This window comes from Nomascus leucogenys, chromosome 14, assembly GCF_006542625.1.
Source record: "Nomascus leucogenys isolate Asia chromosome 14, Asia_NLE_v1, whole genome shotgun sequence".
NCBI lineage: Eukaryota > Metazoa > Chordata > Mammalia > Primates > Hylobatidae > Nomascus > Nomascus leucogenys.
In genome coordinates this window covers 30087362-30113133 of record NC_044394.1, presented here as the reverse complement: position 1 = coordinate 30113133, position 25772 = coordinate 30087362, and the positions used below count along the sequence as shown (strand labels likewise).

Here is a 25772-nt window from a genome sequence, read left to right as displayed (position 1 = left end):
AAAATGTAGAGTTTATTCATGGAGCATGCCATTGAGGTTTGGATGGTGGCAGGTAAAATACAAAGGCAAGATGTCATCTGACATTAGGCTACTTATAAATAAATGTTTATCTAGCTTTTATTTCATGCCCTAATGAATAAAACATGCTTGGAAAAAGAAAGTAACAAGAAGTAGTGGTATCATACTTCATTTTTTTGTTGTTTGTTTGTTTTTTTGTTTTTGAGTCGGAGTCTCGCTCTGTTGCCCAGGCTGGAGTGCAGTGGCGTGATGTTGGCTCCCTGCAACCTCCGCCTCCCAGGTTCAAGCAATTCTCCTGCTGAGTAGCTGGGACTACAGGTGCGCGCCACTACACCCAGCTAGTTTTTTTATCTTTAGTAGAGACAGAGTTTCACCATATTGGCCAGGTTGGTCTCGAACTCCTGACCTCAGGTGATCCACCCACCTCGGCCTCCCAAAGTGCTGGGATTATAGGCGTGAGCCACTGCACCTGGCCAATACTTCTATAAATTATTATCCGTGCTTATAGATAAATACTTTGGAGAGTAATCATCACCTCCCAAGGGTGGGGAATTGATACTTCATAATATACGGTCTTATGGAGGAACTCAAATGTTCATTCAGTTCTGCGTTATGAAGGAATCTATGATAGGAAGGAAAATGGAATGTCCAAAATCTGTTTTAAATTCATGGCCCTAAACATGGAAGAACACTACTTCTATCTGTATTTGATCATGGAGTGTATACTCAGAAGCCAACAGATGATTCAGAATGTGCAGGATTGTGCGGGATCCCACAGAGAAAATGCAAAGACACCTCAAGAATATGTCAGTGTTACATTTGAGACCCTTTGCAGCAGCATCTGTTGGGTTTTATGTGTTAAGTGTACAAATTTAACTTTCTTTTGCAAGCACTTCTTATAGTTTAAAAAATTTACAAAATAGATAAGAGAACAATTTGTAAATGTTACATATGGGTCAACAGAAATGTTATTTTCACATTTGATTTCATTTCTGAAAATTTAAAGGGAGAAGACAGCTAATTTTAAGAAGTATTTGTTCAGGAAATACCCTATATAATAGTCAAATAATGAAAACATTCTTGTTTATAACATTTTTGCAATAAAAAGCAATGTAACTACATTACCAATAAAAAGTAAAATGACTACCATTTATCTAGCATGTACCACGTACTAAGTACAATCCAGCCCTTCGGTTAGATCTCTCATTGTATCCTTACAGCAGCCTGTATAATTGTAATTGAAGAAATTATGATTCAGAAAGATTCCTTGTTCTTAGTGGCCTGTTTTGGGGGCCTGGAACCAGTATTTGATTCTCTTGTCACTCTGACCCCAAAACTGAACAACCACCCTTAGCCCTTTGATGTAATTTTCCTACTTTGTACTTTTTTAAAAAAAAGACAGGATCTCACTTTGTTGCCCAGGCTGGCCTCCAACTCCTGGGCTTCAAATGGTCCTCCCACCTCATCCTCCAGAGTAGCTGGGACTGCAGACACATACCACTGTGCCCAGCCATATTTTTAAACAGTTGTGTATCTCATTTACTTTGCCTTAAACATTTTCTTTCAAGACTATGATGAAACAACATTGCCCTAACATTCTCATATGAAATTTTCAGCCGGGCGCGGTGGCTCAAGCCTGTAATCCCAGCACTTTGGGAGGCCCAGGCGGGCGGATCACAAGGTCAGGAGATCAAGACCATCCTGGTTAACACGGTGAAACCCCGTCTCTACTAAAAATACAAAAAATTAGCCGGGTGTGTTGGTGGGCGCCTGTAGTCCCAGCTACTCGGGAGGCTGAGGCAAGAGAATGGCGTGAACCCGGGAGGCGGAGCTTGCAGTGAGCCAAGATTGCGCCACTGCACTCCAGCCTGGGGGACAGAGCAAGACTCCGTCTCAAAAAAAAAAAAAAAAAAAAAAAAGAAATTTTCCATGTTGCTGATATCAGTTTGATGTTTCATTATTTGACCACCTCCTTAGTGTCAAATATTAAGGTTCTTCCCCTCACCTCAGTGTTAGGAATATACCTATGTGAATTTTCCACATTTATTATAGTTTTGGAATAATTTAGGAGGTCATATTTTTATGACTTTTGATACATGTGCAAGGAGCTGCTACCAGTATTAGAATTTCCTTTAACACATTGAGGGATATAAAATATACATATAGGTGTATTTTATATACATATATTATATATATGTATATTTTATATCCCTCAATGTGTTAAAGGAAATTCTAATACTGGTAGCAGCTCCTTGCACACGTATCAAAAGTCATATATATACACATATTATATACATATATATAGATATATACATATATGTAATATACATATATGTATATAAAATATACACATATATGTATATAAAATATACACATAATATATGTATATAAAATATACACATAATATATGTATATAAATATTTTATATTTATATATTTATAAATATAAATATATGTATATAAAATACATATGTGTATATATAATATATTTTTATGTATATATAAAAATATATACATATATGTATATAGATACACATATGTATATAAAATGTACATATAAAATCTTATTGCTTGCTAATGAGATAAAATGTTTTTGTGTTTGTTAAACAGTTGTAACTGTGAATTATCTGTTGATGTCCTTTGTATATTTACTTATCGGGGCCTTATTTTTCTCCTTGATGTGTATGCCCTCTTGCATAATAAAGTTATGAATCTCCATCTGTCATATTTGCTGCAAGTATATTTTTATAATCTGTTGCTTGCCCTTTTAGTTCTTTTTTTATGTATATATATAGCAATTTTTTTCCACTTCTTTGGTCTTTTTGTTTTTAGGGTTATGTTTTTAGAGCTACTTTTTCCTGGTATTTCTATGGTTTGTCATAGAATACTTCAACCTAAAGTGGCCCTTTAGTTTGTCTAATCTAGTCACTGGTAAGACATTACTAGTGCATAGTAAACTTTTACCATTTGTTCCAGGTCCTTCGAGTAAATAACCTCAGTTAAATTCCTGCAACATTTTGAAGGAGGAAGATATTACTATTTCCACATTGTAGTGGGGAAACTCAATGCTCTAAGAAGTGAGCCACGTCCTCAGCATGGGGTGGGCAGTGTCACCAGCAGAGCCAGCGTTTGAGCTCATTTCTTTGCAAAATCAAAGCCTGTCCCTTCACACTAACTTGGCATACTATTAGGGCAGTCCAGTCCCCTGTCCACCCCTGCTGAGTCGTGGACCAACTTCTGTTATTGCGCTATCCTAAAAGTGTGCCTCATCCCCTCCCACATCATGTTTCTCCATTTCCCCACCCCTTTTCCTGTCACCTTTACATTCCTTGACTCCACACTTCTGGGCTTTTATATTCATTAGTACCTAAATCACACACCCATACGTCCTGTTGTACTTCTCTGTCTCTCCATCCCTCACCTTGCCTGTTTCACACTCTGGGAAATTCTGGATTTCTGTACTGAGTGGTACTTAACCCCTCCCCTCACACCCATACCCAGCACACTCATGCACGTGCACACACAACACACACACATGCCCGTACACAGTCTCCCTCTCTCTCTCTCACCGCCCTCCCCCACCCCCCTCCCCCTTCTCTCTCCTTAGAGATATGATAACTCTTCCTTTGGCCTCTCAAGCTTCTCTAATGCAATGCTAGTGCCCACTGGAGACCATGCGCCCACATGGGAGCTCTGCAAATGTGGTGAGTTATTGAGGAACCCCCCTCTAAAAGGTGGAATGGCAAAGAAAAGATGAAGATTATTTTTAGGATATATTGGATGGATTGTATCAGAGTTCCCAGTATTCCAACTAGGGCATGAAGTGCTCTTTCAGATAGAAACAGTGTTGTCAGTTTTTACAATGTAGTGCAGGTCTAGAATTCAGCACATTGTGGGAGTTTGTTTCATTACATATTGAGGGCTGTTAACTTAACTACCATTGTTTCTATGGGAAAAGTCTCTGTTCCAGACACCCATTCACAAGTAGTCAGATAATTTTTTGGTAAGCTGGGGACAGTCAAGCCTGAGAAATTATATGTAAATTAAAATTTTCTGAGTTGAATCTCATTTTTAGATGGATTAGAGTTTACTCCTGAAACAAATCTTGTGAGAAACCTCTTTATGGAGACTAATCACAAAATCTAAGAGTTTGATCATTCCAGTCGTTGCCCATGTGTAGGTCAGTGAGCATTCTCACATAACATTTGGTGGGAATTTGAGCTGGCAAAGCTCTTTGAAAAGCAATTTGGCAGGATTTTAATTTTAAATGTGCATATCTTTTTACCTAGCAGTTCACATCTAGAACACTATGCTTTAGAAAAAGACTTAAACACACAGAGATTTATGGACAGCAACAGTTCTTAAACTTTTTTGGTCTCAGGATCCCTTTACACTCCAAAATTTTATTCAGGACCTCAGAGAGCTTTTGGTTTGGTGAGTTACAGCTATTTATAACTTACCATATTAGAAATTAAAATGGAAAAAATTTAAAACTTTTGATTAAACAGTATTGTTAATATAAATGACAGTTTTATAGCAAATAACTGTATAACTTTTCCAGAACAAAAGTAATTATGAGAAGAGTGGCATTGCTTTATGTTTTTGAAGATCTCATTAATATCTGGCTTACCAGAAAATAGCTGGATTCTGGTATCTGCTCCTGCTTTTAATCTGTAATATATTATTTTGGTTGAAGTATATAAAGAAAATACAGCTACTCACAGAGAAGGGGAGTTAGTAAGGGGAGAAATATTTTAATAGCCTTTTCAGACAATTGTAGATATTCTTCTTTGATACTACACTAAAACTCAACCATGTGGAATCTGAAATCTATCAATGAACATTTCATACTCTGTTACATTACCACCCACTGGTTTATCTTTCCCTTTCAATAGATCTTTTACTCATCCCTGATTTTGTAACATCATGCACTGGTCACCTGAAAAATAATGCTCCACTGAGTTAAGCAGATCTTCCAAATGTTGATACATTTTATTCTGTAATATCAAAAAACTACATTTCTTAGTATTGCCACTAACTCATTAATATAAAAAAAACTACATTTCTTAATATCGCCACTGACTTGTTAATATAAAAAAAACTACTTTTTTTAATATTGCCACTGACTCATTAGAAAAGTCTTTAAGTACCAGGAAGCTGTCTAGAATTCTAATTTATACTTGAAATATAGATAAGGATGTAAATTGCAGCATTGTCTTCAAGGTCACCAATTCTTACTGACATAAATGCCCGTTAGTATGGAGAATGGTTGAATAAATCTAATACATCCATACAGACAAATTAAACAATTATTTTTACCTTCCTGTATCTCTATGACATATTTTTAAGGAAAATAAAAAGCCAGTTAAAAACAACTTATAGGTGTGGCTACATTTAAACACAGTTACCCTTACCCAGAAACTTACGTGTGTATATATAAAGAAGCCACAAAATGGAAACTGGGATTGTGCCCGCTGTACTGACAGTGGGGAACTCGACAGAGAGGGACGTTGACCGTGGAGGGGAGAGATGAGTAAGAATGGAGTCCTCATGTCTTCAGCTAATACTTAAATCTCCCACAACATGTATTTCTCGTGTAGTTTTTTTTTTTTTTAAGTCTCTAACAAGAACATAATCATTTTTTTTCTCCTTATGCATCTTATTTAAATGGGTATTTTTTAAAGCCTTTCTCAAGTTTTAAGTTAGTGTCTAATTGTGTGTGTGCCAAAACTTCACCAGAGAGTTTATATCTGTTAGGAAGTTTAAAGCATCTAAACTTTTTCATTTTTGTCTTTAAACTTAGATACATATGATACTATTTTGCTTTAGAGGACATAAAGAGATGGTATCTGATTTCCCCCCTCACTTAATTTAGGTGGCTGAACTTATTTTACTCAAACTTGTTTTTTTTGAGACAAGAGTCTTGCTCTTTCGCCCAGGCTGGAGTGCAGTGGCGTGATCTCGGCCCACTGCAAGCTCCACCTCCCGGGTTCACACCATTCTCCTGCCTCAGCCTCCCGAGTAGCTGGGACTACAGGTGCCCGCCACCACACCCGGCTAATTTTTTGTATTTTTAGTAGAGATGAGGTTTCACCGTGTTAGCCAGGATGGTCTCAATCTGCTGACCTCATGATCCGCCCACCTCGGCCTCAGCCTCCCAAAGTGCTGGGATTACAGGCGTGAGCCACCACGCCCGGCCATTTTACTTAAACTTTTCTAAGAAAATATACCTTTGGAATAATTTCAAAGTTAGAAAATATCAACCAAAGACTAATTTTTTCACCCCCAAAATATGGAGAAACTAGGAGTCTTTGTATTTGCATTTTAGAATACAAAAAGTTTATTTTGAGACTTTGAATTGAGACTATTAAATTCTAAAATAGATAACATTTGTTAGTTAAATTCTTGATTATTTGGATTTCCCCAGTGTGGAATGGGGCTGGGCTGACATTTAATCATTGTGCTATTCTTAGGGAGAAATGGCTATAATAAGCAATTTAATCATAAATAGAATTACGGGAGGGGACTGTTGTCCGATCTCAATACAATGTAATAAATTTAACTGCTTAGGACTACTATTTGATATACCAATTTGAATATTATTCTCATTTTTTTATTAAGTTAGGGAACATTCATTAGACAACCCTTAATTTATTTCGGTTTTCCTTTTGTTGAGACAGAGTCTCACTCTGTCACTTGGGCTGGAGTGTAGTGGTGCACCTTCTCAGCTCACTGCAGCCTCAACCTCCCAGGCTCAAGCGATCCTCCCACCTTAATCTCCTGAGTAGCTAGGACTACAGATGTGCGCCACCACACCCAGCTAATTTTTGTATTTTAGTTAGAGACAGGGTCCTGCCATGTTGCCCAGGCTGGTCTCAAACTCCTGGGCTCAAGTGATCCTCTTGCCTCAGCCCCCAAAAGTGCTGGGATTACAGGCATGAGCCACTGTACTGGCCTCCTTCTTTTTGCTTTGATCTATTCTTAGAATTTATACTTATTTAAAGATATTCTCTAATTTACATGTATACTAATTTAGGCAGGTCTTTACTCTTGTCCTTCATTTAGTCTAAATTAGTAAGATCACATTGTGGTAAATGCAGATCTTTGCCAGAACAAGTTTGGGCTATTGAAACTTAGCAAAATCATTATGGTGTTTGTAATGAAGCCATAGGAATAAATATTGTAAGTAATTTGAGTTTTTTAATGAATAAAGAACGAAGTTTACATTCAAATTATTGCAATGTTTCTTTTCTATAATATTAAATAAATTCTAGTATCTCTATCAACTGTGCTAGACACAGAGGGAGTTATTTTATAATCTTGACTTTTTGTAGTCTAGTTAGGGGAACAAGACTAATATACATGAAACTGTTAGAGAATAGTTTGAAATCAGGCACTAAATTGTGAAGATGACAAGGAGGAGAACTGGAGTACGTATAAAACTTGACAGGGAAGATATACTGGACAATGAGTGTGAATTAGGTTTCTCATTTATTAAGTGTTTGCAGAGCATGTTCTTGTTCTCATTGATAACATTGGTGTTCTTTCCATCTTAGAGATAAAAAGATCAGTCTACTCATTATAACTCAGTAAAAGCCAGTTCTGAGACTAAATTGCTAGAAACTTGAGGATTGTTCTATTAATCCAAACATAAAGTTAATGGAGACCCAGATCAGGGTGGCAGCAACTGAAATGGGGTTGATATAAAAGCTGTTGAAGGAAAAATGAAATGGACCTGGTGATTAATAATACAGGAGATAGGCAGAAGAGGCAAAGATGACCACAGAGATGATGAGCCAGAGAAAAAGAGTAGAGAGGGATTAGTATTGCCAGAAGTTGGGAGAGGAGAAATTTTAGAGTAAAGTTAATTTTTCAACTTTTGGAATTCGTAGCCTCAGGGGAGGGAAGTTAGATGACCATCAATACAAAAACCCCAACATGAAAGCAGTAATCTGAAGTACAGCAAAGACCCAAGACCTGGGCATCAGCTTAGTGCCTTGCAGCCAGGAGGAAGAGGAATGAGTGTGATGAAGAGAGTGTGGTGAAGGGGTACAGCCAGGACAGTGGAGAGCAGCGAAGATCGGATGGTCAGCAGCCAAGCAAAGCCTCCTTTCCAATTGGAGAGACTCACAGATACGTGAACGCAGGGGTTAGAGGGGTTTTGGTAGTTGCCACCAATGATGGTTCCTAATTAGACTTCTGTAACCAGACATCCTCATGGCTGTTCCACTAGTAACCAGCCTGTTTGTTTCCATCCTTCAGGTGGTATTGGAATGCTATGTAAGGAAGGACTTGGTCTACACCAAAGCCAATCCAACGTTTCATCATTGGAAGGTCGATAATAGGAAGTTTGGACTTACTTTCCAAAGCCCTGCTGATGCCCGAGCCTTTGACAGGGGAGTAAGGAAAGCAATCGAAGACCTTATAGAAGGTATTGAACTTGTCGCTGCATTCTTAGTGGGACTATGGAAATGTTCCAAATTCTTTTTAATTCCAATAGTCTACCATCATATATTTGTGGTTTATTTGCGGGAGGGTTTGGGACCATGTCAGTAGATGCCAAAACTTTTGGAATATCCAAGGAGAGTAATTAAAGTGATAATGCGGGGAAAAGGAGATGGGTTTCAGAGTAAGGAGTAATCTCAATTGATTTTTAGACTCTGCTGTGAAAAAACAGGCAGGTTCTGGATTTCCATGTGCATGTATTTTTTACTGCTTTCACCTTGTCCTGACTATTGAAACGGCTTTGGTCTGGTCTGTCTTGGCTCAGAAGTAGAGAATGGATTCTGGCGGGCCCAGAAGGCTCCTGGCCTACCCACTGTCCTCCTGTAATCAGAGGCCCAGGGTGTACGGCTGCCACTGAAAAGGAAAGGGATCTGTGACCTCTGGAGCCCTGGTTCGGTTTAGGCCTTGGTCTATGGGTAAGTGAGTAGTAGGCATTGTGTTACATCTGATCATGGCCTGGAGGGCCCTTAGGCAGTCAGTTCTCATGGTGGGCTTGGCTAGAGCCCACACAGATGCAAACACAAAAATTCTCCACTGCAGCACATCCAGGTATCAAATCAGAGGGTTAAAGAAGTCATAGACAGGGCCCTGTGAAAAAAGAAATATCAAGCAAGGCATGTTAATACCAAATTCAGATCTTGGGGAAATTAATCACAAAAGGATGTATGTTTCATTTGCTTAAGAAATAAAAGTGTTCTGAAGTCATTTTCTTCATTGTGGATTTGGGAGAAGAGGAAAAAAAGCAAGTCTTAAAAGACAAATTACTTAACATTATAACCAGTAGTAAGACAAATCTAGCTAGAACATGAATCCATAAACAACTATGAGATAGCCAAAAAGAGATGATAAAAACCAGTGTTCAAATCATAGGTCTGACATAAGTGGCAAATATTTAAAATGTTATTAAACATAGCTTTTTCATGTTTAGAGAAAAAACAGCTCCTCTATTATTGATAGACGTCCGTATTGTGTCCATGTACTTAATTGCACAACATTTCATTCTCCTACTTGTCATTTTTTTCTCCATATACATACTATCTAGCTTTTTTTTCCACCAGTTTTCCTAGAACATTGGTTGGTTGGAGTAATTCAGAGTAGAGAGAACTCCTGAAAGAGCAGTAGGAGTTGCACAGAACATATTATGGGACTGTTGTTTTTTCTCTTGCAGTCTTTTGTTGGAAATTTAAGTATTTCTCATCCTTTCTGAGCAATTCTTTTAATTTCAATTTCATGTAATAGCAAAATATTTTCTTTTTCGTTTTTTTTTGTTTGTTTGTTTGTTTTTTTGAGATGGAGTCTCCAGCCCAGGCTGGAGTGCAGTGGTGCGATCTCAGCTCACTGCAACCTCCGTCTCCCGGGTTCAAGCGATTCTCATGTCTCAGCCTCCCCAGTAGCTAGGATTACAGGCGCCCGCCATCACACCCAGCTAATTTTTGTATTTTTAGTAGAGACAAAAATTTAGTAGAGACAGGATTTCACTATGTTGGCCAGGCTGGTCTTGAACTCCTGACCTCGTGATCTGCCGGCCTCAGCCTCCCAAAGTGCTCGGATTACAGGCGTGAGCCACTGTGTCCGGCCAGCAAAATACTTGCTAAATGCATATTTTAAAAGATCTAACCAAGAAAAAGAAAAGATAGAGAATAAATTTCCCTTTTTGTATATCTGTCACTGATGCAATTTTAAATATGTGTTTCTTTTGGCCAATTAAGTTGATCCATGAATTATTGTCTGCTATTCAGCGTGATGGGGGGAAATAGGGCAGTTGTACCTGATTCGCATACCAGAATGAAGAAAAAGGTGAACAAGTAATTACATTGAACTCTAAAGTCCAATTGGTTCCATGATGGAATAAGGAGGGTTTTCTAACAAGAGCTGTAATTTTGACTTGGAAAAACAAAGCAAACTCACTGATGCCTTGGTATTGCAAGAGGAAACCCCCTTGCACAGGTGTCCCCTTAGAAGGGAGCCCACAATTTGGGATTTAGAAGTAGAATATCTCAATTCAGAACTGGACACAGCCATACAAGCTATTGAGCTAAAATGCCTTCACTGGTAGATGAAAACACCAGAGGAGCTAAGTCCAGTTTACACAGTGAGATTGTGGCAGGTCTCACTTAGGGGTTCCCCGTCCAGTGCTTTTCCCACTACACAGCTGGGACCTCAAGGTCACTACAGAGGCTGGGTTCGATGCATGTCCCTCAGAGGAGCAAGCAGCCTCTCCCCTCACCTCCTCCACAGTGCCTTTCTGTGTACTTATTCTCTAGCAGCCAGTGCAGAAGTTTGAGAGATTAATTGGGAACAACAGCAGGCAAAGTTAATTTAGGGAGCATCCTGGCAAGAATCAATTAAAGAAAAGTAAATTAAAAGCACTCAATTCCCAGGTAACTTGTTTCTGTTGGTAATTGACATGCAAAAAGAATGGAATGTGGTTTTATTAAAATATCCTTTTTTAAATGGTTAGATTTGATGTATCCTCTTGGGAAACACTATTTATTACATTTTTGTCTTTTTAGGTTCAACAACATCATCTTCCACCATCCATAATGAAGCTGAGCTTGGCGATGATGACGTTTTTACAGTAAGTTTCCTTTGTCCTTTGCTTTCCAGATTAGTTGTTGAATAATCAAGAGAAAGGTTTTGTTTAAGGGCATGAGGCATACTTTGCAATGTGGCGTTTGCTGTTGCTGTTTGGATGGCATCAGAGCAATCTCTGTCTTACTACAGTTTTTCTTGGGCTGGGTTTGTCCCTGTTGCTCACGCTGCAGTGGTGTCATCTGCCACACAGCACAGCGGTGTCAGCTCTCCCAGGTCTGTGCAAGGTTCTCTTAAAGTCTTTGCTCAGATTTAGGATGACCAGCTGCCCTGGTTTGCCCAAGTCTGTCCTGGTTTTAGCACAAAATGTCCCTAGTCCTGGGAAACACCTTAATCCCAGGCAAACCAGGACAATCGCTTGCCCTATTTGGAGTCTTCTGTGAACACGCTTCCCTCCCTGGCATCAAGGAGGAAAGCCAGCAGTGTCGTTCCTGATGAGTAATTAAACATCTGATAAGAAAGGCCTGAAGGCTGACTTAAGGTTAGGCCCAAGTGTGCTAACTCAGGAAAGGGCTTAGCTGTTTTGACACAGCTTGAGTTAATGGGATGTAACTGGAAACAAAATGATTTCTCAGCTTGCTGCTTCAGTTAAATCCTGTGCTTCTAGAAGTTAATTAACAAATAGTTCATTGCCTGCCTGCTGTGTGCTTAGAGCAGCAAGTTACGTGGGACAGCATTTTCTTTCTTTCCTTTTTATTTATTTATTTATTTTCAAAGATGGGGTTTCGCTGTATTGCCTAGGCTGGTCTTGAACTCCTGGGCTCAAGCAATCCTCCAACTTCAGCCTCTCAAAGTGCTGGGATTATAGGTTTATAGGCTTTAGCCACCATGCCCAGCCTGGAAAGCATTTTCAAATTCTGGGCCTTGACCCACAATAAGAAATATATGTATGTTGTGACCCAGAACATATATATCAATAGATACCTAAACCAAATCATATTTCATCCTCACATTCTTGATTTTTTTGTTTCATTTTCTTCCATTTTTTATTATAAAACTTTTCAAGCACACAGAAAAATGTAAAGAATAGTACAGTGAATGCCTGCATACCCTACACCTAACATTCAGCTGTTATAATATTTGGGCACATTTGCTTGATCTGTGCAAGCGTGTGTGCTTATACACACACAAATATTTTTGTTGTTGATCCATTTGAAAGTAAGTCACCTCTCATACTTTAGCATGTATCCCCTGAGGTTCACAAAGGAATTTCAGGGCAGTGAAACTACTCTGTATGTTACTGTAATGGCAGATGCATGTCATTATACATTTGTCCAAACCTGTAGCATGTATAACACCTGAATCCTAATGTAAACCGTAGCCTTTGGGTGATAGTGATGTGTCAGTGTACTTCATCGATTGTCACAAATGTACCACCGTGGTGGGGATGTTGATAATGGGGGACTTTGCGTATGTGGGGACAGGGGAAATCTCTACTTTCCACTCAGTTTCGCTGTGAAACTAAAACTGCTCCAAAAAAACAGTCTAATAAAAATAATTTTTAAAAAAAATAAGGCATTTCCATGTGTAAACACACCACCATTACTATCCCTTAGAAAATTAATAAGAATTTCATAATGTCATCTAATATCCACTTCATAGTTCCCCAGTTGTCCCGGGAGTGTCTTTTGTAAACTGGTTTTTATTTTATATTTTAATATATTGGGTGCAGCCCATTAAACTTGTCTCCCATTGTACTCATGGTTTGCAACTGATGATTTGAAAAACCATTACTTTGAGAATACAAAGGTATGTGAGCCATGTCTCCAACCCTCAAAGAGATCACAATATGGTTTGCAGAAATGAGACTGACCCATGGGAGGCTTACAGACTGTGAAAAGTAGTCTGGTTGAGAGATGAGGGAGGGACATGGGATCAAAAAAGTCCTCGCTGGGGGTGAGTCTGGACTGAACCTCTCAGTTGCATTTGAATGGGGTTCAGGAAGGGGCTTTGAGAACTGGGAGCCATAGGGGCAAAGGTGGAAGCAGGGGTGTGCGTGGTGCGTAGCCTGATCATTACCAACCCAACCTGACTTGAACTGAGTGTGCAGAGGGAATTTCAGGAAATGAACTCAGTTGTCCTTCCTTGGATTGGCTGGTGTGATGTGGCTCCAAACAGGCTTCCTATAGTGCTCCGAGCAGATCCTCTCAACAGTTGGCATGTTGCTTACATCTGTTCCTTTGTCACGTTTTGAGAGACAAACAACAACAGGCGGGTTAAAAGGTGGCTTCCTGTGCTCCAGAGCAAACCTGTCATTCGCAGCTGCTTCCCAGCTACCTGCCAGAAGTGATTTATAGAATCAGAAGAGGGTGAGGGGGAAAGGGATGATGGAAGCCAGAATCCCTCCTGGTTTTGTCCTTTAATCCACAGGGGATCCATGTGCTACTCTAGGCTAACACCAAATGCCTGGAAGAAAGTTCAGAAGCAGCCCTGCTGCTTCCAGGCACTTGCAGACTCACTGCAGAAAGAGCACCACTTGATTTCTTGTATTCTGTATAGACCCTGGTGTCTGTGATCAATTGCCCTCATTCCATTTGTTTACAAACAAGGACCTATTAACAATAGTACCTCCTTTCCCTAGAAAAGCCCAGTCATTAGGCCATTGACTCTTAGGAACACACTCCATGGGAAAACGGGTCATCGGGGCTTACAAACCAGGTCCCCCTTCGTTTACGAGCTCCCTGTCATTAGATTTTCTGTCCTGAGATAATGAAATGTCTGGACCTAGAGCCAGGGACATGAGCACTGCTTTAGCTCATGTGTAGTCTACAGCTTCCCAAAGTGTGGTTGTTTTCTAAAACTTACTGGTGAGACAGATATTTAGAACTTGGAACTCAGTGCAATTGTGTCTAACGACATCCCAGCCCCCTCCCATCCACCTCAGGTGTTGTCTAAGGCATGGATAGAGCACATAGTTAAAACCAAAGCACCGAGACAATGTTGGTTTTGTCCTAGATGGGCTTTTGGGTATTTGCAAGTTGCGTTTCTTTTCATTCTTAAGTGGAAAAATGAATTTGTTGAATTTTGCACTTATCAAGGTTTCATTTACAGAAGTAAAAGGGCACAGAATACAACATCTTCCTTTTCTTGAAGAGTTTTTTTCTACCTACTCTATCCCCAACAAACATTAAAGCTGAGGGCAGATCTACCAGTTTTGTAATGAATGGGGTTCATTGACTGGCTTTCTAAGTGTTTTCTTACAGGTGAGGTGGCACGTGATCCCTGTGTTTGGAGTCTGAAGAGAGGCCTCCATTCTAAACTGGATTCTGCTTTTAGTTAGCTGTGCTTTGGACTCAAAACCTTCTTGGGATGGACATATTTCCTTTGAGTCTCCATTTACTGGCCCAAGGGGAGGGGAAGGAAAAGGATAGTGATGTGGAACCATTACTGTCCCTGGCACTTTGCACTGCACTCCTACATACGTGACTGCATTTGGTCCTCACAGCTACCCTGTGAGTACAGATCAACACTTCCATTTTTGCAGATAAAGCCACCACAGCTCAGCGAGATGAAGTGACTTGTCCTCAGTTCCACCCTCTGCTCTCCCAGAATGCAAGCCCGTAAACTGCTTGCTGCCTTTCAGAGAAGCTTAAGAAAAGGAAATAGTTTTCCAACTAAGTTTCAGTACATTTTACATGGTCAGTATACCAGATTCCTTTTATTGCAGAAAAGCTGCCTAAATGATATGCATTTAAACTGGTACATTGGCTTAAGACTTCAGCCATCTCTTTGCTGGAGGTCTGAGGTTCCCCTGTCCCTGCTTGAAAGCCCCAGTCTCATTTTAGAAGATCAGTTGATCAAAAATATTTTCTGGTGTCCTTATCTTTAGAATTAAGGGATTGGGCCAGAGGAGGGAAGGGGTGACAAGTAAAAGAGAAAATAGTTTGAAAATATAAATTACTTCTACAAAGTTCAGTGAAACTGATCTATGGTGGACAAGAAAAGCAAAAATGGGCCGGGCACAGTGACTTATGCCTGTAATCCCAGCTGCTCCGGAGGCTGAGGCAGGAGAATCGCTTGAACCCTGGAGGCAGAGGTTGCAGTGAGCCGAGACTGCACCATTGCACTCCAGCCTGGGCGACAGAGCGAGACTCCGTCTCAAAAAAAAAAAAAAAAAAAAGAAAAATATTTTTGGGAGGGCAGCCCTCCACATTCTGGTTGACCCCAGGGAGCAGTGCATTCCATAACTACTGCTGATTGAGACCCAACTCAGGGTGGGGTGTCAGAAGAAGGTCTCAGAAGACGGGGTGGGGATTCCTTTATCTTCTAAATGACAATAACTCTCAAGCTCACATTACGCTGTAAGAGGAGGATCTTTTTATCAACATATAATACCTATAGTGGCTAAATTAATTAGATGTCTAAGGATCTAAATAAAAGCTTTGGAATGCTCTCAGTTTCAGGAAGTCCCAAGGCATTTTGCAAGCCCTACCACTTGTGTCTTGCTTCGTTTACTTATATATCATCTCATCTTTTTAAGCTGTGGACAGTGAGACACTTTTATTTCCATTTTACTGATTCATACAGAGTATTTATTCAAGGTTACCTGAAACCCAGCCTTCCTGCTCCCATCCCCTCAGTCCGTCCCTCCAGTGAAGCCAAACTGTGGGTTTATCAGAGTCCTTTTCTTTCATATCAACACATCATCTAACTTTAAAATTTAGAGGCCGAGCATGGTGGCTCACAACTGTAATCCCAGCACTTTGGGAGGCCGAGCGAGGTAGGAGGATAGCTTGAGGCCAGGAGTTTGAGACCAGCCTGGGCAACATACAGAGACCCTGTCCTGTCTCTACATAAAATTTTTTCAAAAACATTAGCCAGGCATGGTGATGTGCTCCTGTGGTCCCAGCTACTTAGGAGGCTGAGGTGGGAGGATCTCTTGAGCCTGAGAGGTCAAGGCTGCCGTGAGCTGTGATTGTACCACTGTACTCCAGCCTGGGCAATACAGCAAGACCCTAACTCAAAAAAAATTTTTTTTTTTAAGAAACAAAACTTTTTACAAAATTGTTTTTGTTGACCTGGCCTGGTGGCTCACGCCTGTAATCCCAACACTTTGGGAGGCCAAGGCAGGAAGATCACTTGAGCCCAGGAGTTTGAGACCAGCCAGGGCTATAGTGAGACCGTATTTCTTTTTCTTGGTTAGTTGGTTGGTTGGTTGGTTGGTTTTTGTTGTTGTTAATTTCACAATGAAAGAATCCTCTAGGTCCTAGAGAGAGGATAATGTCCTAGAGTCTAGGACAGAGTGAGAGTCATCTCTCCCCCAAAGCCCCGCCAGCAGCTGCCTCAAACCACCTGCTAGCTGGGATTGTGAAAGAATACAGGTCTGGCCTACTTCCTGATCTGCTGCCTCTTTGAAAGACAACACCTGGAACCAATGTAGGCCCTCAGGACAGATGAGCCGGAGCTACCTGTTCCCAAAGACCTGTTGACAAAATGGCAGGCGACTTCCTGTTTGCCAAAGGAGAAAGGACTGATCATAGGTTTCTCAGCCTTAGTAGACATTGTGGGGAAAATCTTGCAACTCATCCAGTCTGAGCCAGTAGCCTTCTGAGACACTCTCAGGCTGAGGTTAAGAAAGGAACGAATATATTTATATACGGGGTGGGGGGAGTTGTAAATACTTATATATAAAATGAGAATCTCTTGCAAAAGGAAGCATATTGCCTTAGTTACATCAGCTATTGAGATATATTTTGGTGGTAGATTGCAGCAAAAATAATGCAAATGTAGTCCAAACTACTAGTTAGCTACCTTTAAAAATTTGAAATAGCAGCAGCATCTGTAGACAAGGCAGAAATTCTACTTAATCAATCTAAATTAATCCTGTAACTTTTTTTTTTTTTTTGAGACAGTCTTGCTCTGTCACCTAGGCTGGAGTGCAGTGGCACGATCTCAGCTCAGTGTAACTTCCGCCTCCTGGGTTCAAGTGATTCTCCTGCCTCAGCCTCCTGAGTAGCTGGGATTACAGGCACCTGCTACCACACCCAGCTAATTTTTGTATTTTTACAAAGATATTTTGTATTTTACAAAGATGGGGTTTCACCATGTTGACCAGGCTGGTCTCGAACTCCTGACCTCAGGTGATCCATCCCCCTTGGCCTCCCAAAGTGCTGGGATTATAGGCGTGAGCCACTGCACCTGTCCTAATCCCGTGGTTCTTGAATCAACTAAGCAACGGGCTTAGTCAAACTCCTCTAACCTGTAATGTTCTTAGGAGCAGGTGAGAAGCATTGCACATGAAATTATTAGGGCCCAAACAGACCTTGGAAATCATCTAGTTCAACCCCCTCATTTTACACAAGAGAAAACTGAGGCCCCCAAAAGTTAAACAACTTGTCCAAGATATCTGGCCTGGCCTGAAATTGAGGTTTTCGAATCTCCCTGTATAGTGCTATTTTTGCTTAGCAGTGCTACATGATTCCTGAATGATGTGGTCTAGCTCCTTAAGCAGTTTCTTAACATTGTTTTCTATGGCCCTATTCAAAACACGTAGGCCCACTGATCTCCCAAACGGGCTGGTCAGAGAGGGCTTGGCTCTTTGCACATTGTGATTTCTGCAGTCAGCCCTTGTGTTCCTGGGAACATGAGGATGATGAAGTGGCTATACTTGTTTCCTTGCCTCTCTAGAGGAGGGCTTTGTCCCTTTTATCTCCCTCCCTAAGAAGAAGGAAGAAATTACACATTGCCAGCCCTCTAATAGTCTCACCCATGTGCTGGATGGGAGCATCCTACCTGAGAAGGCTGTGGTGCCCCTTGATAATAATCCCAAGTGTCCTTGAGAAAACAGCCCAGCCACACCTTTTCTTTCCCATAGCGCTTTTTGCCAACTGCTGCCTCCTTGTCCTCTGCCCCTACCCTCTTTTAGAAAGCAAAGGTTTAGCAGCAAAATGTAGAGGACTTGAAGGGATGCACATAGTACTGAAAAGACCTGCAAAATGTGAACGTTAAAATCTGTCCGGCTCATCCTGAAGACACAGAAAGTGCCCCCAAAAACTGCTGGGTCAGCAGCCAGGATTCCATCCCAGAATGGACAATTTAAGCAACCTGTCTCCTCAGCTGGTCTGGCCTGGTGGTTCCTTCCCTCCCTCCTTGAGCTTCCCTTGGTCAGAGAGGTGGCCTTCTACATGAAGAAGGCTCATTCTTGGACCCAGGGCATGTGAGCTGCTGCACTTGCTTCTTAATGAATTTCCCAGTAAACTCAAGGTCCCTCCATAAGAGAGGGAAGAGTAGCCAAGCTTCCAAGAACAAGAGATCATATTGTACAAAAAAGGCTCATACAGCAGGAGGGAGCTGGCTCAGGTTTAACCTGAGGTGTTGCCCTGTTAGTCTCCTTTCTCCATTCAGGCCGATTCCCACCCAAACCAAACAGCACTGACCTTGGGTAAACTGCCAGTCCATTAGTCCAGGCAGCTTCAGCCCAGTGTCTTTTGCACTCAGATTTTGATTTATTGTCAAGCCATCATAACATTAAGGTCCATTATTATTTTTTAAAATTCTGTCTCAAGTTTTGAAGCTCTATGGAGTTGCTCTCATTTGTTGTCAAACTCTAGAGAGTTATGGGAAATACTTGAGTTCTCAAAATAAGTACAGCCTGTGTCTGTAGAATCCGGCCGCTGGAAGCCTGCTCTTTTTTGGAGATGTTGATCAGATGTTCACTGATAAACTTGAGCCCCCTTTTCTTCCTCTGGTCTACCCATCTAGAATGCTATGACCCATCTCAGACACACCCCTCTGGGAAGCCACCTGACTCGGACCAGTGCTCTGAGGCCCATGCCCATTGGTGTGTGAGGACTGCCCACCTGGCCTTGCCTCTGCCCATGCCACGTGGCATCTCCCCAACAACATGGTCACTTTCTGTGTCTGAGCCCACATCCCACAAAGCACCCAACCCAAACCCAAAAACCCTTCTCGGAAGGGATGGATTTTTTTGAGACGGAGTCTTGCTCTGTCGCCCAGGCTGGAGTGCAGTGGCGCAATCTCGGCTCACTGCAACCTCTTCCTCCCAGGTTCACACCATTCTCCTGCCTCACCCTCCCAAGTAGCTGGGACTACAGGCTCCCGCCCCCACGCCCAGCTAATTTTTTGTATTTTAAGTAGAGACGGGGTCTCACCGTGTTAGCCAGGATGGTCTCGATCTCCTGACCTCGTGATCCGCCCGCCTCGACTTCCCAAAGTGCTGAGATTAGAGGCATGAGCCACCATGCCTTTAGAAACCAGGTCACACAAAGCTTGTTATTTGCTACTCAAAGTATGTGGGTTTTTATAGTAACCATAGAAAAATTTGACAGTGGGCCAGGTGCAGTGGCTCACACCTGTAATCCCAGCACTTTGGGAGGCCAAGGCGGGTGGATCACCTGAGGTCAGGAGTGGGAGACCAGCCTGGCCAACATGGCGAAACCCTGTCTCTACTAGAAATATAAAAAATTAGCCAGGTGTGGTGGCACGTGCCTGTGGTCCAGCTACTCAGGAGGCTGAGGCACAAGAATCGCTTGAACCCAGGAGGCGGAGGTTGGGGTGAGCCAAAATCGCGCCACTGCACACCAGCCTGGGCGACAGAGCGAGACTCTGTCTCAAAAAAATAAATAAATAAATCACATCACATCACATATTAGTAAGGCATATTTAATGAAAGACCAGTAGAATGTATCTGAGGAATGCAAAGAAGGTTTATGTTGGAAAAGCTGTTTAATTCACATATTAATAAAATAAAAGTGAAAGATTGTGTAATCATCTCAGTGGACAGAAAAATCATCTAATAACATCTAATATCTGGTAAAAATCCTTAGCAATCTAGAATAGAAGGAAACTTTTGGAACTTTATAATCACTCCAATTACCTAGAAATATTGTATCTAATAGAAATTCATTAGAAGTAATTCTATCAAAGTCAGGTTCAAGACAAGCAGGGCACTGTCCCCTCTGTTTTTCCATGTCATGTTGGAAGCCCCGGCAAAAGATGCAATGAGATAAGAAGAAGATGGTATAAATATTGGAAAGGAGGCCAGGCGCGGTGGCTCACACCTATAATCCCAGCACTTTAGGAGGCCGAGGCAGGCGGATCACGAGGTCAGGAGATCAAGACCATACTGGCTAACAAGGTGAAACCCCATCTCTACTAAAACTACGAAATATTAGCCAGGTGTGGTGGCAAATGCCTGTAGTCCCAGCTACTTGGGAGGCTGAGGCAGGAGAATGGCGTGAACCCAGGAGGCAGAGCTTACAGTGAGCCGAGATCGTGCCACTGCACTCCACCCTGGGCAACAGAGCGAGACTCCATCTCAAAAAAAAAAAAAAAAAAAAATATATATATATATATATATATGGGAGACCAAACTATCTTTTGTGAGCAAAATTATTTACTTAGAAAAATCTAGTTTCACCAGGCGTGGTGGCTCACGCCTGTAATCCCAGCACTTTGGGAGGCCGAGGTGGGTGGATCATGAGGTCAGGAGATCGAGACCATCCTGGCTAACAAGGTGAAACCCCGTCTCTACTAAAAAATACAAAAATCAGCCAGGCGTGGGGGCGGGCGCCTGTAGTCCCAGCTACTCGGGAGGCTGAGGCAGGAGAATGGTGTGAACCCGGGAGGCAGAGCTTGCAGTGAGCCGAGATGGTGCCACTGCACTCCAGACTGGGCAAAAGAGCAAAGACTCCGTCTCAAAAAAAAAAAGAGAAAAGTCTAGTTTCATGAGGGAGCTAAGCAAAACAACCAGATACAGGATCAGCATACAGCATCAGTAACTTTCATATACCAGCAGTCACAGTTTAAAATAGAAATTTTTAGGCCAGGCGTGGTGGCTCATCCCTGTAATCCTAGCACTTTAGGAGGACAAGGCCGGCAGATTGCCTGAGCTCAGGAGTTGGAGACCAGCCTGGGCAACCTGGTGAAACCCCATCTCTACTTAAAAAATCAAAAAATTAGCCAAGCTTGTTGGCACGTGCTTGTAATCCCAGCCACTCGGGAGGCTGAGGCATGAGAATCGCTTGAACCCAGGAGGCGGAGGTTGCAGTGAGCTGAGATTGCTCCACTGGGTGACAGATAAGACTCTGTCTCAAAAAAATATATAATAAAATACAAATTTTAAATCCCATTTTATTTTTGCCATAACCCCAAGGAAGATTTTGGCCCCATTTTACAGATGTAAAAACTAGAGTTAGAGATTAACTTGACCAAAATCATCTTACAATTAGCAGAGAATTATTCAAATCTAGTCTGCCTGGGCTGAGACCCTGTTGTTTTTAGCATTGTAATACTCCCCTGCATTTCTGTTGTTCAGTGCCTCATATTAGGTTGCACACTTCTTAATTGGACATCTTTTTTTTTTTTTAGACAGGGTCTTGGTTTGTTGCCCAGGCTGGTCTCGAACACTTGGCTTCAAGCGATCATCCTATCTCAGCCTCCCAAAGCGCTGGGATTACAGGCATGAGCGGCTGCACCCAGCTGGACATCTTTTTAGTAACAAGCATTGACATTGAGTCAGAGTCAAACCCAGAAGCAAGAGTGTTTTTAGAGGGTACATTTGCAGGTGGCAAGGGCTGTGCTCCCTGCATCATAGTGCACAAGATCTCCCAGTGTCAGCTGGGCCCAGATGGCACTGCCAGCCTCAGTGTCCACAGCAGGAGACATTAAACGCCCACTCTGACCTGCTCTCTCAGGATGCTACAGTCATGCCTCCTAGGAGCCTGAAGTCCCCGAGCACAGAGTAGTCACAGGGGACCTCTGCTTTTGTTCTTCAAAGCCCTAACAGTTCATAGACCCCCACTGGAGAGCAAGGGGAGTGTAGATACAGTTGGGAGCATGTGACTGCCAACTCTTTCATTGAAGGTGACAGCTCTCAGATTGGTAGGTTGGTAGATGTCAGTAGCTTGTGCACAGAAATAACAGAGAGATGTTTAAGAACCTTGCTTGTGTATTAGGTATGTGCATACCTCAGGTGGGCTGCTTTTCTGCAGCACAAGGAAACCAGGGCAGAGTTACAGGAGAGCCAGTTCAGAGGTGCATGAGGGTAAAAGGAGATTTTTTTTCCCCCTTACCTTTCTTGGAGATGCCCTGGTAGTACATTCCTTTTCTTTGTAGGTCACACTAGCTGCTTTGTAAGATTCGTCTGTTAGTATCGATCTGAAATAAGCCTCGGCTTCCAATGGAACCTTCCCGGAGTTCAGACAGCCCTGAACAGCTGGGCCTGGAAGGCTGCAGGCTCGGCTAGGACGCAATCTCAGCTCTGCCCTCAGGAGGCAGTAGACTGTGGACGTGCCTCTCGAGGTCTTCTGGCCTCCTTGCTTCACTGTAGAAATTCCTCATCGGATAAGGCCTTTCTCAGTCTCAGATCCTCTGACAAATGTCTGGGGAGCTTTGCACTGGACTGTGCAGGGAGAGAGGGTTGGGGAGGTGGGATGGGAGTATCGGAAGGTAGCATTTCTGATCGACTAATGAATCCTAGGAAAAGCCGGATGTGCCTCATTTCTCAGAAGGACTTTCTACACATTGTTAACCCAAACGTGGGTCAGAGAAAATAGGCTGGGTTAGGGTGAACAGATGACTAACGCAGTGGTGACCGTGGTGTATTAAATGGGCTTCTGAGAATTAAGTACTGAGAGCTTATTACAATGTTCAACACAAGGGTAACGTCTAACCTAATAGATGACTGTAACGTGGCTGTTGGATAAGAATTTAACTCTTGAGACTTGAATCACACTGAAAGGCCCTGATTACTCATTTGAGAGGTATTTATTGAGATCTGTAGTAACCTTTGTACTGTGAGACATCATCTCCTCATCTCTTGGGTTTGTATACAGCAGGGTGTACCTTGTGACTTGGAGAAGTTGTGTTTTGTGTTAATCTCAACAAAATACCTCTCAGCATAGGAGTTGGAAGTGGACTTACCTGGGTGTGAGAGGCAGCAGTGTGTGGGGCCTATTAGAAATCTCCCTGGGCTTTGTGGTCAGGGAGGCTGCATTTCAGTCCCAGCTCTGCCAGTGACTCTGTGCTGCCATGGCCTGAATTCGCCATCTCTCAGAGTCTCTTAGTGCCAGTGTGTGACATGGAGATGGTATTTTACCTGTGACCTGCTGGCCGTGCTGAGGAACCGTGTCCACATGTAGCTCAGGCCGGCACACCATAAGCACTCACACGTATGACACCAAGAAGAGTTGTTTGCGAGGAGGAGGAGGGAACCTGGGGAGAAGTAAGGGGTAGAGAGAAGCCAGGAGTGTGGTGCCTGTGGGACTGCCTTGGAAGGAATCCAGAGTGAAGGGAAAGTGCACCCAAGTGACAAACCCAGTGTATTCTGGCTTAAGTTACAAAAGAGAATTGTTGTCATCATTGGGACATCCTAGAGTGGATCAGGATTCAGGCTTGGCTGGATCCAGCAGCTCAAAGGGTCTAAGGGTGGCTTCTCTTGCTGCCATCCTCAGACAAGTCCTTTCCCCACACTCTTGCCAGGATTCAAGGCTTATAGGACCCTTAGATCTTGATTACAGAAATGGAGACAGCTGCTTTTCCGACCTCTCTGTCAAAAGTCTCTCTATATTGCTTCAGAGAGCACTGTGTGTTCATATTGAAATTAGTCACCATGGCTTCGGGGATCAGAAGCAGGCATCAGCCATGCATGGCATAGACCAAACCCAAGTAGAGAAACATCCAGGAGGGTTGGGTCCCCAGAGAGATGCTGCACATGTGGACCAAGGTTTAAAAACTAACAGTGCTTATGTTGCATAACAGAAATATGGGTGTGTTTTTCCTAAATTCTTGTAGTGCTATTTTTCTAAGTTTGTGCTACTTTATAAATGAGAGGAGGATAAAAAGAACTTTTATAAGTCTTTTTGTTTTGACCTTGTCCCTAAAATGATTTATGATAGCTAACAAGAACATGTAAAGTGATAGATAAGTCAGGGTATGGTGGCTCATGGTAGTAATCCCAGCACATTGGGAGGCCAAAGCAGGAGGATCACTTGAGCCCAGGAGTTCAAGACCAGCCTGGGCAACTTGGCAAGACCCCCGTCTCTACAAAAAATACAAAAATTAGCCAGGGGTGGTTGTGCACACCTATTGTCCCGGCTACTCAGGAAGCTGAAGCAGGGGGATCATTTGAGCTGTGTTCATGCCACGGCACTCCAGCTTGGGTGACAAAGCAAGATTCTGTCCCAAATACATAAAGAAATACATTTAAAAATTATATATAAGCAAATGAGATGAGGGGAATATACAAGTAAGAATCAGTAGCCAAAGGAAAGTTCCTGTAGATTTGCCAGAAAGAGAATATCTAGAGATCAGAAAAAGCCTTTTCATCTGTTTAGCTGGGGAATGGTAGAGGGTGGAGACATATGTCACTCTAAGCAAGCAGAAGGAAGGGTAGGGATTCTGGGGGTCCTGGTTTTAAAGATGGTTGCCAGCTGCATCTAACAAGGCCCCTGTATAGCCCCTGGGCTGGGAGGGTTGTGGAGTATGGCCACCAGTCACCTGGCATGCTCCGTCTTGTCTCAGGTGGGAGTATTAGTCTATTTTCTCGCTGCTGATAAAGGCATACCGGAGACTGGGCAATTTACAAAAGAAAGAGGTTTAACTGGACTTACAGTTCCACATGGCTGGGCAGGCCTCACAATCATGGCAGAAGGCAAGAAGGAGCAAGTCACATCTTACGCGGATGGCAGCAGGCAAAGAAAGAGCTTGTGCAGGGGAACAAGCTCTTTAAAAAGAGGTTGTTCTTTAAAAACCATCAGATCTGAGACTACTCACTATCACGAGGACAGCACGGGAAAGACTTGTCCCAATGATTCACTTACCTCCCAGCAGGTCCCTCCCACAAATTCATGATGAGTTTTGGTTGGGGACACAGCCAAACCATTATCAGGTGGCATACTGGGTGCCTGTGGGATCTGCTTGTACAATGTGCACTGATAGCTAATCATCTTCCAAAGACATGGTTACGGAGACTCTAGTCTTAACTTGACATCTCTACTGGGCAAAACAGCTCTGTACTCACCCTTCACAGAGGCAGCCTCTGTTTTTCTATGCAGTCATCCATCTCACTTCCAGTTTAAAGTGACCTCCAAGTCTTGCTCCCAACCCCAAAGATACAAAATTTATTCCTGGAAATCCAGTACTCAAGGTACCTCAGAAGTATCCTTGCCTCTGAGACTCTCCCAGGTGGAGATTTCCCCCCCTCCATATAAACACGTGGGTTTCATTTTTGCCTATGTGCATCTTCCCTGCTTGCCATAACACCTCACAACCAGGGCCACAGATGGGATAACCATTCTTTTATTTATGTTCTGTTTTTTGTTGTTGTTGTTGTTGTTTCGTTGTTGTTGTTGTTTGAGATGGAGTCTTGCTCTGTCACCCAGGCTGGAGTACAGTGGCTCAGTCTCGGCTCACTGCAGTCTCTGCTTCCCGGGTTCAAACAATTCTCCTGCCTCAGCCTCCCGAGTAGCTGGGATTATAGGCGCCCGCCACCATGCCTGGCTAATTTTTGTATTTTTAGTAGAGACAGGGTTTTGCCATATTGGCCAGGCTGGTCTTGAACTCCTTACCTCAGGTAATCCACCTGCCTTGGCCTCCCAAAGTGCTGGGATTACAGGCATGAGCCACTGCGCCTGGCCAGGGTAACCATTCTTGATCAAACTAGAACACACCTTTGGGGAGCCTGGTATATCCAGCCTT

General features: G+C 42.5%; 1 protein-coding gene across 3 annotated transcripts in view; it reads left to right on the top strand.

The window, feature by feature from the left end:
• Positions 1 to 25772, top strand: part of SPRED2 (sprouty related EVH1 domain containing 2) — a 122486-nt gene that overhangs the window by 90389 nt on the left and 6325 nt on the right. For all 3 annotated transcript variants that reach the window (XM_012501238.2, XM_030827306.1, XM_030827305.1), the window contains 2 exons: positions 8280 to 8448; positions 11036 to 11100. In XM_012501238.2, coding sequence (XP_012356692.1) covers positions 8280 to 8448; positions 11036 to 11100 — 234 coding nt within the window. The remainder of the gene's footprint in view (positions 1 to 8279; positions 8449 to 11035; positions 11101 to 25772) is intronic.